Source organism: Homarus americanus, unplaced genomic scaffold (assembly GCF_018991925.1).
Source record: "Homarus americanus isolate GMGI-L3 unplaced genomic scaffold, GMGI_Hamer_2.0 scaffold23458, whole genome shotgun sequence".
NCBI classification, from domain to species: domain Eukaryota; kingdom Metazoa; phylum Arthropoda; class Malacostraca; order Decapoda; family Nephropidae; genus Homarus; species Homarus americanus.
In genome coordinates this window covers 318,842-346,440 of record NW_024726569.1, presented here as the reverse complement: position 1 = coordinate 346,440, position 27,599 = coordinate 318,842, and the positions used below count along the sequence as shown (strand labels likewise).

At 42.0% G+C, this 27,599-nt stretch overlaps 1 protein-coding gene across 1 annotated transcript in view; it reads right to left on the bottom strand.

The window, feature by feature from the left end:
* Positions 1-27,599, bottom strand: part of LOC121865648 — a 58,307-nt gene that overhangs the window by 21,805 nt on the left and 8,903 nt on the right. Inside the window, exon 2 of the mRNA XM_042365175.1 lies at positions 21,799-22,865. Coding sequence (XP_042221109.1) covers positions 21,799-22,771 — 973 coding nt within the window. The 5' untranslated portion in view covers positions 22,772-22,865. The remainder of the gene's footprint in view (positions 1-21,798; positions 22,866-27,599) is intronic.

The following is a 27,599-nucleotide window of genomic DNA, read 5'->3' as shown; positions in this document are numbered from 1 at the left end:
AAACCCATAGTCCGCTCGTGACCAATCAGCATCCTTCTTCTTAATGACCCAGGTAGGCCTATAGAGCCGTGTTAGAGGCCAATGAATGACGCTGTTAATATAGGAAAAAATCAGGTAGGACGGAACCGTAGCTAATAGTGGTATTACAGTCCCTGAACGTAGTGTGATATATTATATAACAGCAAGATGGCCTCACAACACACCTCCCCTCACAGGTAGGGAGACATAAATCTTGATGAATTGGTTATTTTGACGCGCCTTAGACAAGATATTGCCAACAATCCACGGGGTGCAACGAACGAACTTCATTGCAACAAGACGAAAGTGGCAGACTCAGCTCCCCCCATTCAGCCCACTGGGCGTCGTTTTGCAAATGAATTCGCTCGTTTCGCTCGTATTTACAAGTCATTCCCCCACCCCGCTCTGAACTCGGCCGATTCTCAGGGGCAGCGGCAGGGGCGGTGAAGTGTTGGCTATCTAGCGGCGATCTCACTTAATGTGTTGCGCGTGCCAGACACGAATCTGTTTTAGGAGAACATCCAGAGTGTGGTGTGTCTCCATGGTGCTGATGGCAGGAGATATCTGGCGTAAATGAAGCTTTGTGATGATCTTATTAGCTGGCTGGTGCTCGTCGGGCTCAGGGGGACATGGGTTAGTGCATGGGTTTGAAGCCAATTGTCATGAACGGGTGTAAAATAAGGTGGTGCTCTCGCTAACAGTGTCCAGGATGGGTGTTAATAAGGCAGCCACCTCGTCAGCTGTCAGGGTGCGAAAATTGGGTTACACTGTCCTGGCGTTTTCATCGCTCACCACGACATCGCGTTATAAAATAAGGATGTAAAACACGCAGACTTACCGTGGCAGACATTACTGTACATAGACATAGATACACATGGCTGAGTCCCTAAACACAAGGATCTCAGCGCTGACTGTAATTTTTAAGTCTGTTTTAAGTAAATTGTGGAGTAGCTGGCTGACTAATGATGATTTATATTATTTACTTAATGAAGCTCTTCATCTTTTTGCTAGATAGATGAAAGAGATTTAATGGTTAGGAGTAAAGGTCTCCAGTGTGTGTATTGGTCAGCCACGATCAAGAGTCCCTGAGAGTCCCTAACCTAACCACCTAACCTAACCTAACCCCCTACAAACACACAAGGGGTTGTTAGACCATCTCCCCAAGTAACACACAAAAAAAAATTGGCGGGCAAGATGGCGATGGAATTGCATAGAAAGAAACTTAACACTATATTACCTAGTTGTGTTCCCTTGTGTTTACTCTCAAGAAATATGTTACTGTATGAGTTCTTAAGATGTTACGATAAAGCCAACACGTGTTTTAATCTCCTAATTATTTCCCCTACTTGATACTTCCTATTTACCTTAAGAGACAAATAACTAAAAAAACTATTTGAGAATCCGGACTCCAAAGGAAATCGTAGAGTGTCATTGAAGGACCGACATACTTTAGGTTCTGATCCCTTATAAAACATTTCCGTAACCAGATGTGTTTTCTTTTCCCGTTTTTGAGGGAAAAAAATAAGGAAATAGTCTTATTTTCCCTAAGTAGGAGGACAATAATTAAAGCAAGAATCTGTCAGAATCTAGCGGAGATCTTACCAACTGTGTCATGGAAAGTCCAATATCAGTTCTCATCTCCCAACGATTTTTCTTTTTTCACTCCCCCTTTTTTCATTTCTCGGCAGCGGGTGGGCAGGACAGCCAGCCAGTGGCCTTAGGATGCTCGCTGGCCACATTCTTCTCCCTGGGGTTAAGAAACTTGAAAAGCCAGCCAGTGAGGAGAGGCTGGCTGGCTGGCTGGGCTGGCTGGCTGGGCTGGCTTGTGCGAGGGGGAGATGGAGGGGAAAAGAATGAGCACTTGGTTTTGAGGCACAGCTGAAGGGCCGTTGGTGGCCACCCTTCATGACCCTCTCTCACCCTTACCTTTCGTTCATTCTCACGTTCCTTCGTTCACAATGGGTTATTTTCTTCTTTCTCAATGCTTTCACTATCTCTGGTTAACTTTAATTTTATCATAATTCATATATTTTTTTTACTACAATGTGCTATAAAACTTGTTAGCATATTTCGTTTACTTGATGCAGTTATGATATTATTATTATTATTATTATTATTATTATTATTATTATTATTATTATTATTATTATTATTATTATTATTATTATTATTATTATTATTATTATTATTATTATTATCATTACTTCCCCATCACCTTCATCTTCCACTCACCATTTCCATAACCCTACTTTTATCTTCTTCCTCCATCCTCTTCCTCCCACTCTGTTTCTCTTCCTCCATCTCTTCCATCATCTTCCTCGACCTCCTCCCCCACCTTGTCTATTACTCCATCGTGTCAGCTGGGGGCGTTATTGTTTATATCCTGTTATTGATTACGTGGGGCTGAGACGTGGTGGGGGTGTGCACTGAGGCTGCCACGCTGCTGTTGTTGTTGTCGTTGTTATAGTTGTTATTGTTATTATTATTGTTGTTATTATTATTGTTGTTATTGTTGTTGTTGTTATTATTGTTGTTGTTATTGTTGTTGTTATTGTTGTTGTTGTTATTATTGTTATTGTTTTAGTTATTATTATTGTTTTTATTATTGTTATTATTATTATTATTATTATTATTATTATTATTATTATTACTGTGTGTGTGTGTGTGTGTGTGTGTGTCTGTGTGTCTGTGTGTGTGTGTGTGTGTAAAAGGTCTACAGGTGTGTATGCAGGTGAAGATCTACATTCACAAAAAAAATCACTATGATGGAAGGTGGCCTGAAGGTGACACAGTATCTGGCACCACCACCACTCATCACCACCACCATCATCACTCACATCACTCATCACCACTCACCATCACCACTCACCACCACTCACCACCACCACCACCACCACCACCACTCATCACCACCACCATCATCACTCACATCACTCATCACCACTCACCATCACCACTCACCACCACCACCACCACCACCACTCACCACCACCCACCACCACCACCACCACCACCACCACCACCACCACCACCACCACCACCACCACCACACATCTGGTAGTCTATTGATTGAAAGCAGACACCCCAGATTCCTGTCAGATCTCTCTCACTTGCTGTTTACCTCTGGTCTTCCACACACACAAACCCTGAGGTGTGTGTGTGTGTGTGTGTGTGTGTGTGTGTGTGTGTGTGTGTGTGTGTGTGGTGTGTTGGTCTACGTCTCTATCCGTGTGTAATCTATATGTGTATGTGTGTATGTTCTCGTGTTCCTTTGAAAATACAGGGGCGGATCTTGTAGTTTCAGAACAGTGGTCCGTGTATAGTATATTAGGTAGAAAGAACGGTGTCATAATAAAGGTCACTTAGACTAAAATATACAATATAACCGAGGTACAGAATATGCCGATATACTCTACCTTACCTGTGCCATTAGGTAAATTAATTAACACCAGATATTACAAAAATGTGGGGGTCGAGTTCTGAAAGGAAGGGGGTAACCTCCTGAACCCTCCCTGGATACGCCTTTGATATGTGTCATAAAAAGTTTTCTGTATGTATGAGTGAATGACTTTTTTCTTTATAACTGCTGTGTGTGTGTGTGTGTGTGTGTGTGTGTGTGTGTGTGTGTGTGTGTGTGTGTGTGTGTATGTAATAATAATAATAATAAACGGTTTGTTAATAGAGTTGCAGCCGGTGGGTGGAAATATACAGACTTACATTTGATTTAGACATAATGATATAATATGCATTGAATATACATTTACAGGGCTGTACAGTACATAAATCAGGAGTTATTTATTATTTTAACAATAGATGGGATGGTGCTGTTCTTATATCTATCGGTGTTGTGTGTGTGTGTGTGTGTGTGTTCAGTCTGTTTATGTGAGTAATAAATTTGTTTACAAGTGTACGTATGTCGGTGTACGTGTGAGTCATCGTCTTGTTTACAGATGTAGTACGTGTGGGTGGGACAGAAGCCTCGGGAGCCATGACCTAATGTTTACAGTAGTGGCCGCTGTCGGGTCTTTGATGCAACAGTGGCGTAAACACCATGTGTATTTGATGGGGCTCGTGGGGGAGGTGAGGGGAAGGAGGGGAGGGGTAGGGTGAGGTGAGAGGGAGGAGGGGGAGGGTAGGGTGAGGTGAGAGACGTGAGGGGTGGAGGGAGGGGGGGTGAGGTGAGAGACGTGAGGGGTGAGGGAGGGTAGGGTGAGGTGAGAGTGAGGGGGTGGAGGGAGGGGGGGGTGAGAGACGTGAGGGGGAGGGAGGGGTAGGGGAGGTGAGAGACGTGAGGGGGAGGGATAGGGTGAGGTGAGAGAGGGAGAGGTGAGAGACGTGAGGTAGGAGGGGAAAGGAGGGAGGAAACTGAGACACAAAGGAAGTAAAGAGAGAGAAGAAGAAGAGGTGAGGAAAGAAAGGGTAGAAGAAGAGGGAATACGAATGGAAATAAAAGAACGAAGAAGAAAGAGAAAACGTAAAATGATGAGAAGTGAGAAGGAAGAGAGTGAAGGGGAGAGGAAAAAAATTAATAAAATTACATAAATAGGAAGAAAAAGGTATGAACACTTACGGCGGGAATGAAAGAGGATAGAAAATATTGATAAAGAAACAAATAAAACGGAAAAGAGAGAGGGAGGAAAAGTTTTATAAGTTGAAAATTGATAAAACATCCGAGAGAAAGCAAATACATTAAATAAGAGAATGAAAAATTTAATATTAGTAAAAAGATGTGAAAGCGGAATGAAATGGAATTCATAGCAAAAACGAATACGATCCGGAAAAAAAATATATCACACGTAAAATAATAAATATATTTTACCCATTAACTGTGTTACTCTGACATCAAAACAAAAACATCTGAACCACCACAACAAAAACCTCGACATGAAAACACTCACCAAACATTAAAACATTTCTGGCTAATATTTACAAGAAGATTAATTAATTGAGTGAAAAAAATCTTATAAACATGGAATTGATTGTAAACATTTTATGCTTATTAACGTGGTAACATTACTCGTATAATTAAAATGTTTCTTGGATAAATCTATTGTAAACACGACAACGTTTCCTGGATGTGTATGTATAAACGTTACTGATAACGGGTCCAGAGAGAACAGTAAGGTACACAGCTCCCCATGAACACACAACTCACAATTTTGGGAAAGACATTAACGTCCACCTGCTAACAAGTGTGTGTCTGTGTGTGTTAGGGGTGTGTGTGTGTATGTTAGGGGTGGGATGGTGTGTGTATGTTTATAGTAAGGGTGTGTGTGTGTGTATGTGCATGTATGTGTGTGTGTGCGCGTGTGTGTGTGGGTTAAGAGGAAACAGCTCAGCACCTCCCTCCTCCCCTTGGATCCTCTTAGCTTTTAACACCCTTCACCAAATGGGTGTTTTTAACTCTATTAAATGCCACTTATTGGTGTCTGTCTGTCAGTGTTGTCCCTCGTGGAAGGCGGAAGCAGCAGTTACTAGGGTGATAGAGCAGTACTTCACGAGGGTAAGAGTGAGGATTTTAGAATTTACATCCAAGAAGGTGGTAGTTCTTAAGGCCAGTCAAATTTAGAAGACGCTAATGAGTGTGTGGACGAAAAAGAGGTTGAGATCACTGCCTTGTTGTTAGTGAACAGTGATTTTTTCGGCTTCTTTTGTAAATTGAAACTCATACGAATCAAATAATTATGATTTTAATAAAGAAATTGCGGCCCTGTTGATGTAATTATTGTTAGGTGCAGATGTATGATTTTTTTTAATGCAAATAAACACTTGTGAATCAGTTTACCTTATGAATAAAACAAATCTACTCTCCTGTTCACGAAACAATGAACCACTCGAGTTACAGTTAATTCTATGAGTGAAAAAAAAATATATATACCGTGTTGTGAATGATACAATGAAACAATGAAACTCTAGTAATTCAGTTTATGTCCAACTGTATTCACTTCTGTGCTGCTGTGAAATAAAAATAATTAGATATATTTTTTTTTCCTTTTCAGTATTCAATAAAAGCTGATTTCGTCAGGTTCATACTAATAATTAAATTTAAAATGATTCACTTTGTTTCATTATTGTATGTTGTTGCTTTACTATTCAATACTTTCGTAAGTTGATCCGGAATTTGACTGAAATACCAAAAGTTGCAACTCTCGTCATAGTGTGTGGGTGTGGGTGTGTGTGTGTGTGTGTGTGTGTGTGTGTGTGTGTGTGTGTGTGTGTGTGTGTGTGTGTGTGTGACCTCGGCTCTGTATATAATATTATTCATAAATGTGAAATGTGTTTCTCGGGTTCAATGTAATGCTGTTCGCTGGTTCACTCAAATGTTACTTTCCCGTTTCGTTATGTGATTCGTAATGTTCCCGGGTTCGTTAAGTGGTTCGTAAGGTTTCCAGGCTCATTATTTGGTTCATTAAATTATCTTGTGTTAATAATATTTCACATTATGCTTCTTCCTCTCTTTATTATTGTCTATTTATTTTCAATCTTCCTATTATTATTTTTGTCACTACTATTTCCGGATTAGAGATTAGTTGTTTGAATTTCTATTCACATTTCATTTTACTTATTCCTATTTTTTGTTTTATTTCTTCTTCCTCACATTCCTATTCTAGATTTTCTTTTATTTACAGTATTAACTTGTTTACTCTCTTCTACTCCTCTTCACATTCTTTCAATTTCCTCTCTTCTCCTTCATTCTTTTCCTCTCTCTTTAACTCTTCCTCACTTCTCTATTCTTCTACCTACTTATCAACACACTCTAATTCTTCATTCCATATTATTTTCACTCTAATTCTCTTTACATTCCCCCTGTTTTCACTCTTTCAATTCTCATATGTACTTACTTTCACTCATATTTACATCACCTTCCTTGCTTACTCATGTTCAATTACCTTCTCTTGCTTGGCCACTTACATTCACTCTCTCTTTCTCTCATAATCAAACCCCTGTATATCTACTGTATATATTCACTCATATTCACTCACCTTTAGTCTCTATTCCACTCAGTCACTCATTTTCATTCATCCGTTCGTTTATATTCAGCTACCTTCACTTTTTTGCCTTTATTCATTTATTCACTTTCATTCTCACTCTCCCTCCCTCTCCCTCCTTTTCCACAAATATTCAATTACCGCCATTCATATTCACTCACCTCCCATATTCGTTCACTTTTATTCTCACTTTCCACTCATCGTCACTTCCATTTCCCTCCCCCTCTGTCCGTCTGCCAAATCTTTTTCATTCCACTCTCTACTTAACCTCCTCTCTCCCAACCCCTCTCTTTCCACATGACTGGGTAGCTACTCTCTCTCTCTCTCTCTCTCTCTCTCTCTCTCTCTCTCTCTCTCTCTCTCTCTCTCTCTCTCTCTCTCTCTCTCTCTCTCTCTCTCTCTCTCTCTCTCTCTCTCTCTCTCTCTCTCTCTTTCTCTCTCTCTCTCTCTCTCTCTCTCTCTCTCTCTCTCTCTCTCTCATATCCTATCTTTTCTCTCTCTTTTTATCCCCACCTTCTCTCCTCTATTCTCTCTCTCTCTCTCGCTCTCTCTTTTTCCGTTCTTTCTCCCTCTCCCCCTCTTCCACCCCACTGACTCCCCGTCCCTCCCCTTCCTCCATACAATTATTCTCCTGTATGCCTCACTTCCCGCACTACTAATGCCAGATTTCACTGCTGCTGTTGCCACGTTTTCTAATGCTCCAATTTCCAGTGTTTGTTTATCATTCTTCTTCTTCTTCTTCTTCTTCTTCTTCTTCTTCTTTTGCTTCTTCTTCGTCTTCTTCCTTCTTCCTTCTTCTTCTTCATCTTCTTCCTTCTTCTTCTTCATCTTCTTCCTTCTTCTTCTTCTTCCTTCTTCTTCTTCTTCTTGTTCCTTCTAATAGAGGCCAAGACAAGCTCGTGTAATTAGTCAGTGTCATCTTCATAAGAGCTCTTTAAATACTAGATTAAGACCAGTCACTTTATCAACCCACGCCTCTATGTATGTATGTGTGTATGTATGTATGTATGTATGTATGTATGTATGTATGTATGTATGTATGTATGTATCGCTCCCTACACCCATCCAATCATCTCTATCCTCTATCCCTCCCTCCCTATAACCCTCCATCCCATCCTATATCCCTCCACTCCTCCCTACTACCTTCAATCCCTCAGTACTTTCCCTCAACTTACTACACTCCGCAAATTCTTCCTACACTCCCCCCCTCCCTCCTTCTCTTAATCCATCCATCTCTTCACCCCTTTCCCTTCTTCCCTCCAACCGTTCCCTCCCTCCCTCCCTCCCTCTGTAAACCCGTCACTCCCTCCCTACGCCCCTCCAACACTCCCTCTATATATACCATCAATCATTCCCCCCTTCTCTCTCTCTCTCTCTCTGTTTCTAATCGTCGCTTTCTCTCTAATCGTCGCTTTTCCTTCCCACAATTTTCCCTTTCCTTTCTTCTTCCTATTCGTCACCCCCTTCTTTTCCCTTTTCCCACATTGACACGCATTCTTACTCTTCCTCTTCCTCCTTTCTTTCCATCCCAAGACGAAGAGTTATTCATATATCCATCACATTTGCGAATTTTTTTTACATAATAAAAAATAAATGAGGAAAAATTACTAAAAATACATCAGTAAAATTATTATTATTATATGTAATACTAATATATGATAATCAGTTCACACACACACACACACACACACACACACACACACACACACACACACACACACACCTATATTTGTTCTTTGTTGAATAAATACTTGTAATTCTGTCTTACTTACATGATAAATTTCAAGTTACCTCTCTCTCTCTCTCTCTCTCTCTCTCTCTCTCTCTCTCTCTCTCTCTCTCTCTCTCTCTCTCTCTCTCTCTCTCTCCCAAATCTATCATCTATCTATCTATCTATCTCTGTGTGCCTGTCTGTCTGTCTGTCTGTCTGTTTGTCTATCTCATTACCCCTTCTGTCATGTATTTCACCCATTTCAATAATGACTGCAACTAATATTTACCATTTGAATATCATGTTATTTTAATGTCGAAGAATTGTGTGATCTACTTTTTAAATGAGAGTGAAATATGTACATGCATTTTAAAAGCCTCACTAATCATAAGAATATGTAACCGAATTTTTTTTTTGGTGTGTGTGTGTCTATCTTTCGTTTTTGTTCATTAACTGTTTACAATGGCCTCGTGAAAAATGACCTTGTTATATTTGACTCTGTATATGTGTGTGTGTGTGTGTGTGTGTGTGTGTGTGTGTGTGTGTGTGTGTGTGTGTGTGTGTGTGTGTGTGTGTGTGTGCATAAGATCATGGGGGTAAATGAAAGAAGAGAGAAAGAAGAAGAGAGAGAGAGAAGGCCACGTGCTAAGCCATTCAATTCAAGTCACAAGCACCACCACCACCACCACCAGTATTGTAAGTATCATTCAGTTAACCCCAAAAATAACCCATTGGTCGTAATATCGAGTTCCGACCTGAAAGTGGAGGCAATGAAAGCGGATAGGACTTCAAAGATTCAGCCACTCTAAAGACCAGTATTGTAAGTATCATTCAGTTAACCCCAAAAATAACCCATTGGTCGTAATATCGAGTTCCGACCTGAAAGTGGAGGCAATGAAAGCGGATAGGACTTCAAAGATTCAGCCACTCTAAAGATACAATGGACAGAAGGTCGAGAGGACGATGTATGTGAGGTCGAGACTTGCCTTTATCGCTCTGTCTGAAAGATCTATCTCCTGTGGGTGAATGGGAGAGAGAGAGAGAAAGAGAGAGAGAGAGAGAGAGAGAGAGAGAGAGAGAGAGAGAGAGAGAGAGAGAGAGAGAGAGAGAGAGAGAGAGAGGTGTTCATACAAATTAAGTCAATGAGATAAGGAATATAATTACCTGTATCGATAACAGAAACGAAAGTAAACAGTAAACAATAATAAAGACTTCGACTGCGAGAGGTTAAAAAATATATATAGATAGGATAAATAAGGAATAAAACATTGATAGGATAAAGAAGACATAGACAGGATACGGAAGACATAGACAGGATACAGAAGACATAGACAGTAAGACATAGACAGGATACAGAGACATAGACAGGATACCTAGACTAAGTCTAGTGGGGGGTAAAGGCAGACAGGATACAGCAGGTGGCTCACTATCTCACCCTGTACTTAATCCCCTCAACGACCTGGCTCCCTCCTTCGCCGCCCTCGTCAACTCCTGGGTAAAGGTCGTCTGGGAACAAAGATGTGTCAATTTCGGCAGGAGCACAACATTTGGTCAGTTAGTTGAGGACGGTCTATCACAGGTAGACTCTCTTATTACAGGTGTGTATGTGTGTGTGGGCGTGTGCGTGTGTGTGTGTGTGTGTTATAGGTGTGTTTCAGGTGTTACAGGTGTGTGCTACGGAGTATGTTGTCATTATTGGTGTATGCTAGCTCGTTGAATCACCTGCAGCTTAGAAATCAACTTTGTCTCCGGTGCTTCGTCGTTGTCCCAGGTGTAAACATTGATTCGTCTCCTTGATTGATACTCAGGTGATATAGGTAGGCCGGGGAGTACAGTAAGACATACTACCTAAACAAAGTTATCAACATACATACATACATACATACATACATACATACATACATACATACATACCCTGTACATTACTCTCCGTAGACAACCTATATCAAAAACAAAACAAAAACATTCTTTCTGTACGAGTCACTAATGTCCCAAATTCCTCAATAATTTCACTTTTATCTCGATAATCATTCACACATGTCATTCCTCTCTAGTGCATCTCAAGTCAGACAAAATCGATCACGTACCAGAAGCTTACAGTATACTTTTTCCCGAATCCTCGAAATGGACTGAGGGAGAAAGAGACGTTCGGTGGAAGGTTAGAGTTACATTTATTGCTTCCGGGACCTTTCACAAGTCGTCTGGGTTGTGGCCGCAGGAGCTGGATCTCTGGGGGATTACCTGAAAGACCCATTGTGCCTCTCCACCTTTGTTGACCTCCCCAGCTGCTGTGGCCAACCTGAGTTACGCCGTACACATATTCATTGGCCTGTGTGGGTGAGGTACTGTGAGGGGATATGATGGCTGGTTTAAGTCCTGGGGATGTGGCTGGTTTAGGTACTGGGGATGTGGTTGGTTTAGGTACTGGGGATGTGGTTGGTTTAGGTGCTGGTAATATAACTGTCCACTCTCATATTACTTCACCTAACTGAATAATTCATTATACGTCGAACTTATCGCTTACGTTATGCATTTCACTTAACGAACGAATATACGTACATCTTCTCTCTTTGAGCCGGATAAGGTATTTAAGTAAATGAAGGAGCTATTATAAGTATAAGTAGCATGTGATTGTTACTTATCTCGTGAGCGTAAGTGGGTGACGCATTATCCACCTCAAGATAAAAAAAAATAGAGGAAGATAATAGTCATGTTTGAGAATAAAAGCTTTAGTTGTCTGTATGAATTCGTTGTCAAAACAGTGGGTCAAGGTAATACTCAGAATACATAGAGGGTAAAGCTACTATGTGAATGTCTGTTGTATTATGTATTGTATACTGATGGAACCAATACACTTTCAGTAGAACGTCGGTCTGTTGTTGTCAATAAACCGATATCTCATTGCTTCCCAAATGATATGTCGCCTTCCCTTTTAATAAACTCTTGACGACGACAGCTCTCTCACCCCGCGACAGACTCTACATCAACAAGACGACCCTTGAGATTGCAAAACTTAATGAATCCATAAATCCACACGACACGAATCCCTTGAGAGAGAGAGAGAGAGAGAGAGAGAGAGAGAGAGAGAGAGAGATAGAGAGAGAGAGAGATAGAGAGAGAGAGATAGAGAGAGAGAGAGAGAGAGAGAGAGAGAGAGAGAGAGAGAGAGAGAGAGAGAGAGAGAGAGAGAGAGAATATTAAAATTCCAATCAGCAAAAACTAAGTGACGGACCCGCAACCGCCTCACCGATGTGTCTACGAGGCGACCCAGTCAACTTCCCTCATTAACAGGGATAAAATAATGTGCTTTAGAGGCTCAGCCAGGCGTAGGATCCCTCCCCCCCCACCCCGTCCTTCCTCCTTCCCACCATCCTATCCCCAGCCGATACAGGTTCCCCCTCTCACAAGTCGGGATTATGCCCCGAAAGTCCTTCAGTCAACTTGATTGAAATCAGGAAAGAAAATTTGGGCCTTCTGAATGGTCTCAATGGAACGCTCGACAAAAAAGTCCTTCAATATGCATGCATATCTCGGATAGACTGGAACTTTACAGCCTTAGGAAGCAATATACATGTGCAGGAGAGGTATTTCCCACGGGGCCTGAAGAGGAATGGGAGGTGGTGGGTTGAGCAAAGGAGTGGGGGAGGGGAGGGTAGAGTTGGAGGAGTGGGAGGCGAGAAGTGGAGGTGATGTCGGGGGAGAAGAAGGAGGAGCAGCAGCAGTAGTAACAGGTTTAGGAAGGGAAGAGAATAGGAAAGACGAAGTTGAAATAGGAGGGATAGTTAGAAGAGAAGAAAGAAAAGGGAGAGAGGAAGAGGAGAAAAATGAGAGAGGGGGAGTAGATGGTCCGCGGTTGTCCCTCCGACGGAAGAGAGACACATTAATTTAGTGCACTATTTATTCAGCCTAACCGGCAATATTTCATCAGCGGCGAGCGACACAATGGTTGCTAGGGGGGTAGGGGAGGGATTTCATATTTGGATAAACTTGGACAAATGTGAATTTTTTATGCCATCCAATGACGTTGATTGGCACTGAGGGGATTATTTTCACTGTCCGTATAAACTTGTGGCCCAACGACTGTGACTAGAAAGTGTATTTTGTTTTCATTGTTTGTTTACTCTTGAGATACAGTGGCCATTGATGTCGCCTTAGACCATTCGTTCGAACTTTTCCAAATTGCGTACTCTCAAATGTATATTTTTTTTACAGTAAAATAAATAGTAATTAATTTTTTTTTTTTGCCATCTGAAGTTTAATAAACTGCCCCTTGAGTCTGGCCAATGACAATTGTTTTAGATTTTTATTCGTCCAAACTCAAACAAACTGACAATTGAGATCGTAATACCGCGAGTCGGCAGCTTGATGGGGTTTGCCCACCACTGCGCAAGAGAGATGTGAGGTCTCCTGGAAACGTTCTGTTCCAGTCCGATGGGCGATCCATCTTCACTAGTGCTTCGCGTCCCACAATATCGGCTGGAAGTGGGAGTGCAGGTGTTACCGCCGCTGGAATGGTGGCTATTGGCCGTTCAAGGCAGCATTGGTAGTTATGAGGATGTTTTGGTCTGGAATACTGGTTAGGGAGGTGTTCGAGGCCGGAAATGGTGGTGATCGGAGTTTTAGGTGTCTGGAATGGCACTTTGCGGAAACTTTCGTCCTCAAGTGGTGGTTAGAGGAATGCCTGTATCTGGAATCGTAGTTTTGACATTATTCACTTTTGGAATTGTGGCCAGGAAGGTTTTTGTGTCTATAATGATGGTTTGAGGGAAATATTGTGTGTGAGTAATAGATGTGGGGCGATTGTTGCCAGGAAGAGTGATTCTGAGAACGTTTTGAGTTTTAAATGTACTTTCCTTGTTGTTGCAAGAAAACTGACTGATTTTCGATTTGCTCAGACTTACAATAACAAATACAAAAACGAAGGTAATCACAATCTTTCTTTTTGGGGGGTAAATACGTACAAAAATATATTTTTTAATTCAATTCTTCTCTTAAATGTAGAAAAGTATGCGACAAAAATATGAATTTAGTAAAAAAAATAATGAATGGAACAGTCGTGTGGAGGTGTTCTGAATGGTGGGACTCAGGCTATTAAAAAAAAAGTGTTTGAATTGAACTAGGTCGAGGTGTTTGTGTGATTTGGGTCTGGTGGGTGAAGTGTTGAGATGTGGGATGGTGTGAAGGTGATGCTGTGGGTGGAGGTGCGTGGGTGCTGATGATGGTGGGAGCGGAGGTTGAAAGTGGTGGTAGGGAGTGGGATGGTCTTGATGGTGGTGAGGTTATTGATAAGGAGTGGTTGGAGATTAGGTGACAGGTACAAGGGTGGCTATGGCGAATAAGGAGGAGGAGGAGGAGGAGATGAAGATGGAGATAGAGGAGGAGGAGGAGGAGGAGGTGTCGTGGTGGTGGTAGGGATTTGAAGAGGTAGTGAGTGAGTAGGTTGGATGGGTGGGATGGGTGGTAGGGGGCGGTGCGGTCGCTAATGGGAATATGGCTGAGGATGGGGTGTTGATGATGGGATAATGAAGGCAGGAGGGGTGGGTTTAAAGGTGTGGTGGCGTCCCCATGGTGAGGTGCTGTGTGTGTGTGTGTGTGTGTGTGTGTGTGTGTGTGTGTGTGTGTGTGTGTGTGTGTGTGTTTAATGGCTAGTTTAATAGGAAATCTCACCTAAGAGATTTGATGAATTTGGACTCACGACAACAGCAGTTGGATGAGTCATTGGCCGTATTGGGGTAAGAGGGCTTATCCGTCAGAATCTCATGGTGGTAAATATATTGATTATGTTAGACCTCGAGAGACTTTATTGGTATTACAGTGTATAGCGGATGTTGAGGGAAGAGAGAGAGAGAGAGAGAGAGAGAGAGAGAGAGAGAGAGAGAGAGAGAGAGAGAGAGAGAGAGAGAGAGACGAGGAGGTTCACAGTCAGGGGGGGACAGATGGCCCTAAACTCCAGTTGGGGAAGTGGTTCATCACCATAGCTTTGTGAGGGAAAGTGGCGAAGAGGGGAGAGAGGGGAGAAGGGAGAGGAGGTAGGGGAGAGAAAGGGAAGAGGGAGATGACATTTGGAAGAAGGAAGAGGGGAGAGAGAAAAGAGAGAAGGGAGAAGGAGGGAAGGGATGAAGTGCATAAGGTAGAGAGATGAGACAGAGATGGAGAGAAGGAATCAGTGAGAGAGAGAAGAGGAAAGTGGAGGGAGATAAAAAGAGAGAGGGGAGGACTGAAGAAGGGAAGTTTGGGGGAAGACAAGGGACAGAGAGAGAGAGAAAGAGAGAGAGAGAGAGAGAGAGAGAGAGAGAGAGAGAGAGAGAGAGAGAGAGGTTATAAGGAAGGAAGAATGAAGGAGAAATGAATAGGAATAGGAAGAGAGAGAGAGAGGAAAGGGAAAGGAAGAGAAAAAGACAAATAAAAAATTGATAGAGAAAGAGAGAAGATAAGAGAGGAATGGATAGATACAAGGGGAGAGAAGAAAGGAAGGGAGAAGAGATAGAAGAGAGAAAGAAAGGGATGAGTGGAGTACAGAGGAGAATGTAACAGTACAGGTAGGAAACTATTGCTGCCATTTGTGTTTTAATTGAGCAGATAAAATTGAGGTCATGATGAAAATTGGTCGAGTGAGATGGTGAGAGGGGGTCGATGAGAGAGAGAGAGAGAGAGAGAGAGAGAGAGAGAGAGAGAGAGAGATAATACAGTAATCTATAAGGCACTGGACAAAATATGAGTGAATGTAACAACAGTAGTAATCTCTCTCTCTGTCTCCCTGCATAATGACAGCTGCCCCCCCCTACACTACCTACCCTCACACCCACGCTGGTAATGATGGTGTAGTAATGTCTGTCTTGTCCTCATACATTCTCGAGTGTCACTGCTTGTCTTTCTCTGTCTCCTTGTTTGTCCTCCTGTGTCCACTTCTGTCTTCCTCTGTCTTCTTCTGTCCTCATTTTTCTTTCTTCTCGTTTTTTTCCTCTATATGTATCTGTCCTTGTCGTCTGTGTATTATTTCTTCCTCTGTCAACGTTTTGTCCTTTTCTGTCCTTATCTCTTCTCGTTTGTCCTCGTCTGTCCTCGCCTGTTCCTGTATGGACGTCAATATCCTCGCAGAAGTACCTACTGTATCGGTACTGCTTATGAGGGATTATCTCTCTCTCTCTCTCTCTCTCTCAACACCAGGGGCTGGGATAATCGTTGTACGGGTGTAAGCGTCGGTGTGAGTGTAGTTGAGGTCGTTAGAGGTCGTGTCGGGTCGTAAACAGTGCCACTACGACCCCTGCACCCTGGCTGGCACCCCTCGCCACCCCTTGTTTATAGTCGAGGTTATGTGTGACGTCACAAGGGGAATGGGAAGCAATTAGTGACCTGACGTTATGACCTACTATATTGAGAGGTGCATAGAGTATATATTATATTTCTTTCATTATACTATATAGTCTATAATAGTCTACTCCCCATATAGTATAGTTTTTATATCTTATAAAACCGTAGTGAAAATAACATCAACAAGAAGTATATGAAACAGGTAACATGAGGTTATGACTTTCTATATCCAGGTGTATCTATATTAATGTTTTGTATCGGGGTATTGTCCAGGGTTTATGATCTTCAATATCACGCTGTAAAATGTTTTCTTTACCAACACACAGATGTTATAGGAGTAGTTAGTGAGCTCCGGCTATGACCTTCCTCTATTAGGCTCTGGTTGTGATGCAGGTGTACTGTTATGACCTATATATTGTTAAAGATCTTAGTGATGGTTTGGTTTTTGCCTTTTTGTTTGGGGAAATATTAAATGTATCTTGTGTGTGTGTGTGTGTGTGTGTGTGTGTGTGTGTGTGTGACTACCATGCACACTGACACACTACATACCCGCCCATGTGAGTCAATGCCCCACCACCACAGGTATATCCCCCGACGGGTGTTAATTACTGCAGATGTATCACTCATTAACACGTTAGAATGACCTTTAACTGCTGCCACACCCTCGGCCCTAATTATAATTTTTCTACATTGCGACTTAACATAATAGCAACACTAATTGAGTCCCGGTAGAGTAGTTAAGTTTTTCTCATGGGTAATTAAAACACTCTTAATTTGTTACACATTTATGGAAAGCGTTTATCTCCTCGTGTGTTGGTTTAAATGTTGTGTTTCAGATTTTGGTAAAGGTCATTTATTCACCTGTTCATGTTTACTGGTCCAGCTGTTTGTTAATTTACCTTTAATTCGTGTTTTTTTTCTTACCTGTGTTGGTCTGTAGTATTGTGGTTAGGTTTATCTTAACATCTTCTTTATAGGAATATTTTTTGTTAAAAATTTCAGGAAACATTACTTTTGTTTTGGTAGTTCTTTCATGTTTGTGGATCTTTTTTTTTTTTTTTTAAGGCCCGATTAAGCTTCATATTTATTACTGTGTTAAAAATTCACGTAAATATTAATATCCTTTGAGTCGATTATGTAAACATCTTAAATACTGAAAATTTAACCAAATTTAACCTGAAAAAAAAATCGTCTTTTCGCGGAATTTGAGGGAAACTCATGAAGAAATATTTCTAGAAGTAAAACAGAGAATTCTCAAAGACTAGTAACTCCGGGTATTTTTTATTACTTGAAAGAAAAAAATGGAAGTACATATGGCGTCGATAGTTCATTAAGCCTCAAGCACTTACTGTATGTATTATCCTGTCTGTCACTTACTGGAAAATAATTACCGTACGAGTGGTTGAGACATTGGTCACTGGTGAAGGATACTGGCTTCTGGCTCAGGGCTCGAGGCAGATGAAATAGGATTACATAACACCGGCTAACACGTACTAAAACTCCATGGTGGTGTGAGCGTGCCGAGTTCCGTGTGCGTGTGACTGTTTTGTTCATATAAAGACGTACATGGGTGTTTCCGTGTATGTGGGACTGTTGTCCTGACATACATACGGTACATACAGGGTCTCTGTTTATATACATACAAGGAGACGTATATAACGGGTTAGGATGTGCATGTTACACACACACACACACACACACGGGGAACACCAGTGTACCCAGTGATGTTTATGACAGCTGTTACGTAGGAAAACATGCGAACGTGAGGGGAATGAGGGAAGGTGTAGGTCCGGGGAGAATAGTGGGTGATAGTGTGGACCGCCAGCGATATACAAACACAAATACATACATAAATGAATACACAATTACACATACATCCTCATAAACGCACTGGGGGAATATGCAAATGTACACATACACGGAGAGATGGATAGTAAACACATACACACAGTCACACAGGCATATACTGTGTGTGTGTGTGTGTGTGTGTGTGTGTGTGACGAGAATACATAAGCATGAACACATAGCTCACTACGTAGACTGCATATGCATGACTTGGTATACATATTCAGAAGCACACACACACACACACACACACACACACACATACATACATACTCCCTTCTATACACTCACCTACACATACCCGGACATACACATACAATACACGCACTATGCTTTAATCCCTTCAGCCTTTCCCTGTATGTGTGTATTTTTTATCCAGCCAGCTCACAGTACCTACCCGGAACGTTAAGGTATACGTTCTCTTCCTCTTCCTCCCTCTTCCTCTTCTTCTTCCTCCTTTTCCTCTCTTCTTCTCTCACTCATCTCTCCCCTTATTTCTTTACCCTCTCCCACACAGTCATTTCAGCTTAATGGTGTCATACGAACACCCATCTTCTTCCCCATTCCCACCCTCTTCCCCATTCCCACCCTCTTATCCAATCTTACCCTCTTCCCTGGTCTTAACCTCTTCCTCAATCTTACCCTCCCCCTTTCCCTTTCTCCTCCCACGTCTTTCTTACCATGTTCTAACTCCACGTTCTTCCATCTTCCCTCCCTTCATCACCACCTACTTATTTCTTCTACATTCCGGCTACGTCATTTCCCTTCCCTTCTGTTCCTTATCTTCTTCCTTCTTTCTCATCACTGTTTCCTCTCTCATTCTCTTTATTCCCCAGCTTCATCCTCATCCCTTAAGTTCCTTTTACATTTATGTCTTCTTATCTCATTCTGTTGCATATTTTCCATTCCACTCTCTCTCTCTTTGTCTCCTTTTCTCCCCTAGTCTTCCTCTCCTCGTATCTTTCTCTCTCCTTTAGTCTTTCTCTCTACCCATACCTCCCTCTCCCCCTGCACCCCCTCTCCCCCCTGTGCCTCACTCCTTCCCCGTATCTCCCTCTCTCCTTTAGTCTTCCTCTCTCTCTTTGCCTTCCTCTCTCCCTGTACTCCCTCTCTCTCTCTCTCTCTCTGTATCTCTCTCCGTGTGCCTTCCTCTCTCTCCCTCCTTTCCCTTTGTCCCTTTGACTCTCTCTGTATCTCCCCCTCTCCTTCTATCTCCCTCTCTCCCTATACCCTCCCTCTCTCCCTGTACCCTCCCTCTCTCCCTGTACCCTCCCTCTCTCCCTGTACCCTCCCTCTCTCCCTATACCCTCCCTCTCTCCCTGTACCCTCCCTCTCCCATCGTGTACCATGTAGTAGGAACATTCTCCATCAATTGTAACCTACCTCCCGTGTTCCCTCAAGGTCGTACGGTAAAATTTCCTCGTAAGAACGCACCTAACTGCCTAACTTAAGGTACATTATTATAATAATTCCCAAAATGGCATCACTATTACACCAAGACTCTAGCTCAGTGGATACGTTCTCACATATCACAGGTAATGAGACAGGGTCGAAACGTACACAGCAGGTGGAATCCTTACACCTGGTTTTGGGGGATCTAAGTTTGCCCCATCTGATGTGTTCTAAAATGTTCTATTTATCCACTTATCTAAATAGCTATCCACTTATGTGTCTCTTTAGGTATTCATTTATAATCTTTACCTGTTAATTTATCTCCTTATCCATTCATATATTTTTATGTTTGTTTAGCTATCTATCTATTGAAATATGAAGAGGTAAAGAACCATTGCGATAGTCTTCTATAGGTTATCGCATTTAATATCGTAAAGCCGTACACAATACTCGCTCCTATCGCCACATGGTCCCCGGCCTGGTTGAATATGTTAGCTGACTCCGTATCTGACTGACTTCCTCTCACTATTTGGGGGAAATTTCGGGTACAGGAGGCAAGGTGGCACTCACTTACACCTACTGTTTGTGTGTGTGTCTGTGTCTGTGACCGCGTCTAGTGTATGTATGACCACGGGAAATTTATGTTCATGCGCTGGTACACACGCTCATGCATACAAACAGTGAGGAGAAAACTAGCCCGAGTGTTTGTGAATACGTAAAGTTGTAAACACACTCAGGATGGCGGGGGTACACACACACACACACACACACAGAGTTCGTATCCTCACAACACCAATCCATTACTTCATCATAACAAAGAAGTACAAGAGTGAGCAGTACTTGATGGTAGGTGTGGCAGTGAGGCGGCTCCTACGTCCGCCACCCCGCGTAATGAGTCATATTAACAAATTAAAAACTCATCAACAGTCAGTCAGAAAGGGTATGTGCTGGCCGGACTGAGCCAGCCAGATAATAACAACATGATGTCACATCCCAACCACACCTCATACACCCTAGCAACACCTCACACACCCCGGCTACACCTCACACACCCCAGCTACACCTCACACACCCCAGTTACACCTCAAACACACTCATCAGCGGCTCCTTCACATTGCATCGATCGATAAAAACATATTGATTCACCAGAGGGTCGAGACTTGGTGGTGGTAGCCGCCTCCCGCCATCATCTAGTGTACAACACGACACACACACACACACACACACACACACACACACACACACACACACACACACACACAGTCTCTCTTTCCTTTACTAAACCTTAATTAACATGTAGTGTAAAAATTATGTCTATACGAAGGTTCCTATCGTACCATCAACAGCTGTCGTCTTTCAGTATTTTTTAAGGAGAGGATTCCATGTTTGATGTGGGAGTGTGTGAATGGGGTGGAGGGGGTTTGAGTGGGGGTGGAGGGGGTGGGAGGGGGGGGAGGGTGGGAGGGGGGAGGTGGGGTGGGAGTGGGGTGAATGTGAGGGTGTGGAGGGTGGAGGTGGGGAAGGGAAGAGAGGGGGAGGAAAGAAAGGAGAGAGAGGGTAAACAACAATGAAGGGATGGGAGAGTAAAAAATAAAGTAAATGGAAGAGACGAAGTATAGGAGAAAAAGGAAAAAGTGACTGAAAGAGAGAGGAAAGAGAAATAAAACCAATGTAACAAGGAGAGAGTATGTCAGTGTTGAATGAATAAGAGAGAGAGAGAGAGAGTATCTTTAAACGGACAAATAAAAGTAACAAAAAAGAGAAAGAAAGAAAGAAGGAGAGAGAGAGATAAAATAGATCAGTATCCCACTAGAAATCGTATAATATCACTTGAAATGGCCTTCCTCTTGTACAAAACTCATGGATAAAAGACCATACATAATAATGAACACACAAGACTAGAATAAAAAAAAACACGACAGATAAATGAAAAAAGAGAGAGCAGAATTTCCTGTCCCAAAATAACATAAAAATCATTAAATGAAGCTTTTGTCATGTTGTATAAATCCAGAATAGATCTCTATTGAGCATAAATCCTGCTGGGGAAAAAATGTGAAAAACCCAGATTTTTTGGCCAGCTGTGTTTGCTGTAACAACATCCGGCTGTGAGGGCACTCGAAAAAAGAGATGGCTCGAGGGAGAGAGAGAAAGAGAGAGAGAGAAGTAACATAGAGAAAGAGAGAGAGAAATGAAGCAACTGATATATAATTAACAGAAAAGAGAGCGAGAACTATAAAATACATTTGGAAGGGAGAGAGAGAGAAAGATAACTAGAAAATTTGGAGAGAAAGACAAGAACAATAAAAGAGTAGAAGAGCGAGAAAACGCACTAAGTTTGTAAAAGATTTGCCCAAGGGAGAGAAAGAGAGGGAGAGCGAGAACTGTTCAATGTAGGAAGAAGTAAAATGCCAATGCGTTTGTAAGAGAAAGATAGAGGGGAAGAAAGAGAAGAAAATGTCTGTATAAATATAGACATAGAAAAGAAAAACCCACAAGACATCTCGGCAGGTTGGGATCTTCCGCTCCACTTACCTTCCACTTTGCAGGCGGCGAGGAGGAGGACCACCAGCACCAGACGCAGCCGGGGAGACCTGACGGGGCCACGTTTCTGGGGGCTCCACCGAGCTCTTGAGGGCCCCATCACCTGGCAGGCCGCATGAGTGTCCTGGGGAGCTGGGGTCCTTGAGAGGAGAGTCGAGGTATTGCCAGCAACAGGATCGGGAATCCCTTGGAGAATCTGAGAATCTCTTGCTGGAGTCCTTTGGAGGAGTGTCGAGGATCTGGCAACAGTAGGATCGGGAATCCTTTGGAGAGTTGAAGAATTGATTTTCGCAGTATTTGACGTCCTTAGCGAAACCGAATTTTGGTTATTTTTGATAAAATAAGATGATGTTCTCGGTGGAAGTAAAGAATTGATTTCAACAGTATCAGCAGTTCGTGGATGAGAGGAGGAACAGTTTTTTGTAATACGCGTTGTTCGAGAAACTGAAGAAGTAGTTCCCTCTTTATCACGAGGTGTCCGGAGAGCCAATGAATTGATTTCCGGACTTACTCTCGAAAGTCTTTCAGGTCCTGAAGAACCGGAAACCGTATGTAGCTGTGTCCTGGGAAAGGCTGTCGAGTTTATGGCCTGTTTAGGTTGCTGAGAAAAACGTGTTGGCGAATTTGTTTTTTCGTCTCCGAGAACTTTGGGATTATTTTTTTCTCTGGTCTGGAGGTAAAAGGTCTCCTGGGCCGAAGACAAGACGGCGATTTTTATTATTGTCTTCTGAACTGGCGGAACCTCGACGCTGCAGATTGTTTTTCTGCCTGGAGAACCATTTGCACGGTGAGGTAGAAGATTCGAATCACGAGTCGGAGCCTCGGATAGTGGTTCGAACGACGCCGGGGAAAAGGTAAGGACCCCTTTAGTGTGCTCAGTCCGAATACAGATTGAGTTTTTTAGCCTCACAGCGTTCTTGAATTTGGCAGTCTTCTGTGTTGGGACGCGCACGAGGACACCCATGCTAAGGTCCGTCTCCACCACTACCACCACCACTGCAAGGCTTGTACCTTCATTGTCTCGTTCATGACACGCCAAGGTTTAACAACATGTTCACCTGTTGAATTAAAAAGTTCTTACTGTAAGCACCAGGCACGGTATTGTTTTTGTTTTTTTTCTGTAGACAGTTGGGTACACCCTGTAAGGTTCACCGTTTACCTCATAAAGAGAATGTGTTCTAGTGTATCTCTACCGTGTTTGAGGAATATGTTCTGCGTCTTATGTTGTTGGTGAAGACCCTCTGCTTTTATTATTATTATTGTGTGTGTGTGTGTGTGTGTGTGTGTGTGTGTGTGTGTGTGTGTGTGTGTGTGTGTGTATAGGGATGTATATTCGAACAAATTATGTAGACCCAAAAGAGACGAAACACTTTGGAAACGTTGTGGTTGTGGTGGCTCTGTGTGTTATACTGGCTGGCGACCAAACTGTTCGTGCATGCAGGAAGTGAGGCGACTTTTAGATTGTACATCCATAAACTATGATACATTGCATGCCAGTTTACTGCTCGCATATATTTCTCACTCCCTTTTGTTCTTTTACGCTGAATCTCTCTCTCTTTAAACACAAATAGTAAAAATACCCGAGAACTGTGCCACAGTTTTTACAAGAAGTCCTCAATTACCAACATCCATCCCATCCCATCCCATCAGGTAATGGAGTAAATACAAACACACCAGTGAACATTTCCCAGATGAGTATGGTGTGTCCTCAGTTCACCATTGCAGTTTGGTAGCGTCAAAAAGAAAACCCATCTTCTTGACTACACGGTTTTACATAAGTCAAGCTTCACTCCTAATAGTCACACTTTCACTGAAATATTGATATACGAATGAGGTTTATCAGTCTTAAATTCAATCCTTATGATATGGTTAGGTTAGGTTAGGACCCATTACGACTATTCCTCAATGTTAATGATTAAGTTTCTTAATAATGAAGCTTCTTAGCATTGGGACCCATCTACTACCAATTACGGGTTACTTAGTTCTGGGTCCCACGTTTTAGTCTAGGGAATGTGTTTACTGTCAACTGCATGTCCTTTACTACCAGGCCTCTTGATGCTGATTCATTGTTACCAGATCATCCTGTTACACAATTGGGAAATACTGACTTCTGCACCTAAAGATTATTTTTTTCTCTTTATGAACCAGGTGTTTGAAGTTTCCAGTATATCTATAAACCATAATTCGAACAGTACAGGTTATATTAAACTTTACTGAACATTTTCCTGTTTATTTGAATCCGATTTTATCAGATTAAGGGAAAATAGGAAATAAAGTTGTTGGGATCTTCAAAATCAGAAGAAAAAAATCATCTTAGTTTTTAAATCAGGTTTACCAGTCAGAAATAAACCCACGGAGCCCAGAGCAGCACCTGGGCAACACGAGGAACTGGTAATATTGTTTTCCTTTGTTGTTTCCAAATGCTCTCCACTGCTGCCCTCTGCTAATTCACATTCACTCTTCTCTCTGCTCACTGCTGCTTTTCGATTGATTCTCTCTGATCTTTTCTCTATTGGTCTCTGCTGCGGGGTTGCTCTGCTCTTTGCATTGTCTGCTCTGCTGCTGGCCTCTGCTGGGTTCCTCTTTTCTATTATTAGCCTCTGCTTGGATTATTTGGTCTATTCTGCTGGGCTTCTGCTGGGCTCTTCTGTCCTGCTATTGGTCTCTGCTGGGCTCATCTGCTTTCTGCAACTCGCATCTGTTGAGCTCCTTTACTCTCTGCTGCTGACCTCTGCTGGGTTACTCTGCTCTCTGCTGGCTCTTGCTACCAGACGCTGCTCATACCTCACACATTTTTATTACGTGAGTTGGTTTAGATCTACTTCGTGAGGTGGATTCAGTGCCTCCCTGGGCTTACACCCTGGCCGTAAGTCTCCCAGCTTTATTGTCCCGCTCTCTTATTTTCTCTCTTTTCCTTTCTTTTCCCTCTCTCTCTCTTTTTATGTCTGTCTGTCTAGCTGTCTGTCTGTCTCTTTTTACCATTGTTTACTCCTCTCCCTTCCTTTCTGTCTGTCTTTCGTACTGTTTGTCTCTTTTTTATCTTTCTTTTTCCCCTCTCTGTTTCTTTCATGTCTGTCTGTTTGTCTAGCTGTATGTCTCTCTCTCTCTCCCATTCTTTTCCGTCTTTCTCTCACTCTCTCTATCTGCATACCCATCTTTTTATCTCTCTCTCTCTCTCTCTCTCTCTCTCTCTCTCTCTCTCTCTCTCTAACACAACCCACTCCAGACACCCCTACATCATTAACATAAACACAGCCTTCAGACTTCCTAAAACCACTTCACTTGTAAACTAATTCTGCCGTACACACAAAGTGGCTTAACACTGTCTGCATAGAGCTCAGGGTCTATTAATTTTAAGCAAGTTTGTGGATTTCCTTATTATTAGTTTATTAGTTGTTATTATTATTATTTTATGAGTTATTATTATTATTAGTAGTAGTGGTAGTATTATTGTTAGCAGTAATTGTTGATACTATATTTAAGTCACCACACGGGGAGAAGAATCGGACCAAATCCAGTCAGAATCACCCCCAGAATCCGTAACCAAATATACTCTTATAACGAACGTCGCCGAATCTTAACGGAGCGGCACCAGTAGTCGTAAGTTTTCTTCTTGAAATCTCGCTCTTCCGGTTTTTATCCGAATCTCTCTCTCTCTCTCTCTCTCTCTCTCTCTCTCTATCCACCATCTTCCCCTCAACTATCCACCCTCACTATTCCTTCTTCCTATACCTTAAACCATCCTAATTACTTCCCTTTCTCTTTCACCTTGGACTGCTACTACCCGCTCTCTCTAGTTCATTATCCACCTGTACATTCCCCACTAATCCACACCACTATCCTTCTCTATCACCATCCAACTCTATCCTACTATCCTTCCCCCTCTCTGACCCTCTACCCATCCCCACTATCCATATCTACTATCCTCCTCCTCTAACATTTTATCCACATCCACCGTCCCATATTTCCATCCCAGTATCCCCCTCCTCCTCCTCCCTAACCCCACACACCCACAACTTCCCCCCCCTCCCACCCACAACCCCCCCCCACCTCCCCCCCTCCACCTGGCTATGGTCAGTGAACTTTATATTCGTGGCCCCGTGCTGACGTGAACCCTGGCCGTCTCTCAACCATTCTTTACAAGGTGATCTATCCTTCCCCGTTCCCTCCCCTCTCCCCATCTATCTCTCTCCTGCCCTTCTCTTTCCCCCCATCCCTCTCTCTCTTTCTCCGTTCACTAGTCACACTCTTACTCTCTAGTTCGCATTGGGCTTCACTCTCACTCAAACCCCACTTTTATTATAACCACCACTCTCTCTCTCTTCTCCTCTCCTTACAACCCTTCGTCTCCTATTACTCTTATGACGTTTTATCTTACTCTGCCTGTCTCTCTCTCTCCCCTTTTGTCTGTCTCTGTTTTCTGTCTGTCTCTTTCTCTCTCTCTCTCTCTTTTTGTCTCTCTCTGTTCATCTGTCTGTGTGTCTGTTTGTCTTTCTTTTTCTCTCTCTCACTCTCTCGTCTCCCATTACCCTCTTTGACACGGCCCCTCCTCTCCCTCGTTCTTCCATCTTTCCTTTATTCTCCCCCTCATTTCTTCCCTCCATCTTACATTCGCATTGCTGCTTGTTCAAGAGGCTTTACCTGCCAATCTCACCATCTCCTCTTCCCTCACCTGTATCTTAATTACTATTACACACTTCTACTTCTCAATAAGTGTCTCTCTCTTTCTCTCTCTCTCTCTCTATCTATCTATGTCACTGTCTTTATTCATTATTAATATGTATTTTGATTTCGTTTTATTTTCAACTTTCAGATTCTCATTTGACTCGAACTGGTGGATTATAGGTTGTCCATTTTGTTTAACCTCTCCTTTGACTAATTTTACTATTGTTAGCATTAATTTATCTTTACATCTATTTCAAGTTCTTCATTTGACTGTATCCGATCATTTTAATTCCTTATTTGACCCCATCTAATCATATCAAGTTTCTCATTTGACTCAATCGGATTATTTAAAGCTCTCATATGACTATACAGGTTAAGTACCTCTTTTGATTACGTCATTTGAAATTTACTCATTTGACTACATAAATTCTCGTATAAGTCTGTTAAATTATCTTTAGTATATTATTTAACTTAACCAATTTCTCTAAGTTTTTTCGTTAACTTTCACTTTCAGTTAACTTTCGCTATACGTTAAAAATTTCTCTCATCCTTGCATATTTACGACAAAAAACCCTATTGGAGTCAGTCGCACGCAAACAGGATCTTATTTAACGAGAGTCGTGCGTCAAAAATGCTCCCATTAGAATATAAATTGCTGAGTAAGGACATTTGAAAAGACCTTATGCATCAAGGAAGCTATCAGAAGCCATATTTAAGACGCGTAAGATTCTCATTTGACTATACTGCATTGCTCTGGAGAATTACCGTGGGTATTGTGTAGTTATGATGAATTTAATATTAATTGGATAAAGCGAGATAAAACTAGATTGATGTTGTGTACGTAAAATTAGCTTGATGTTGTGTACGTAAAATTAGTTTGATGTTGTGTACGTAAAACTAGCTTGATGTTGTGTACGTAAAATTAGCTTGATGTTGTGTACGTAAAACTAGTTTGATGTTATGAAGGTATAACTATTTTGATATTATATAAGTAAAATGCAAATTAAACTTCTGTATGTAAAACCAGTTTGATGTTATATAAGATAGTAATTTTAGTGTGTTATATAACTAATCTAATAAAATATAGGAATTGAGGCACTGATAATATCCAAAAGTCGATTGAGTTT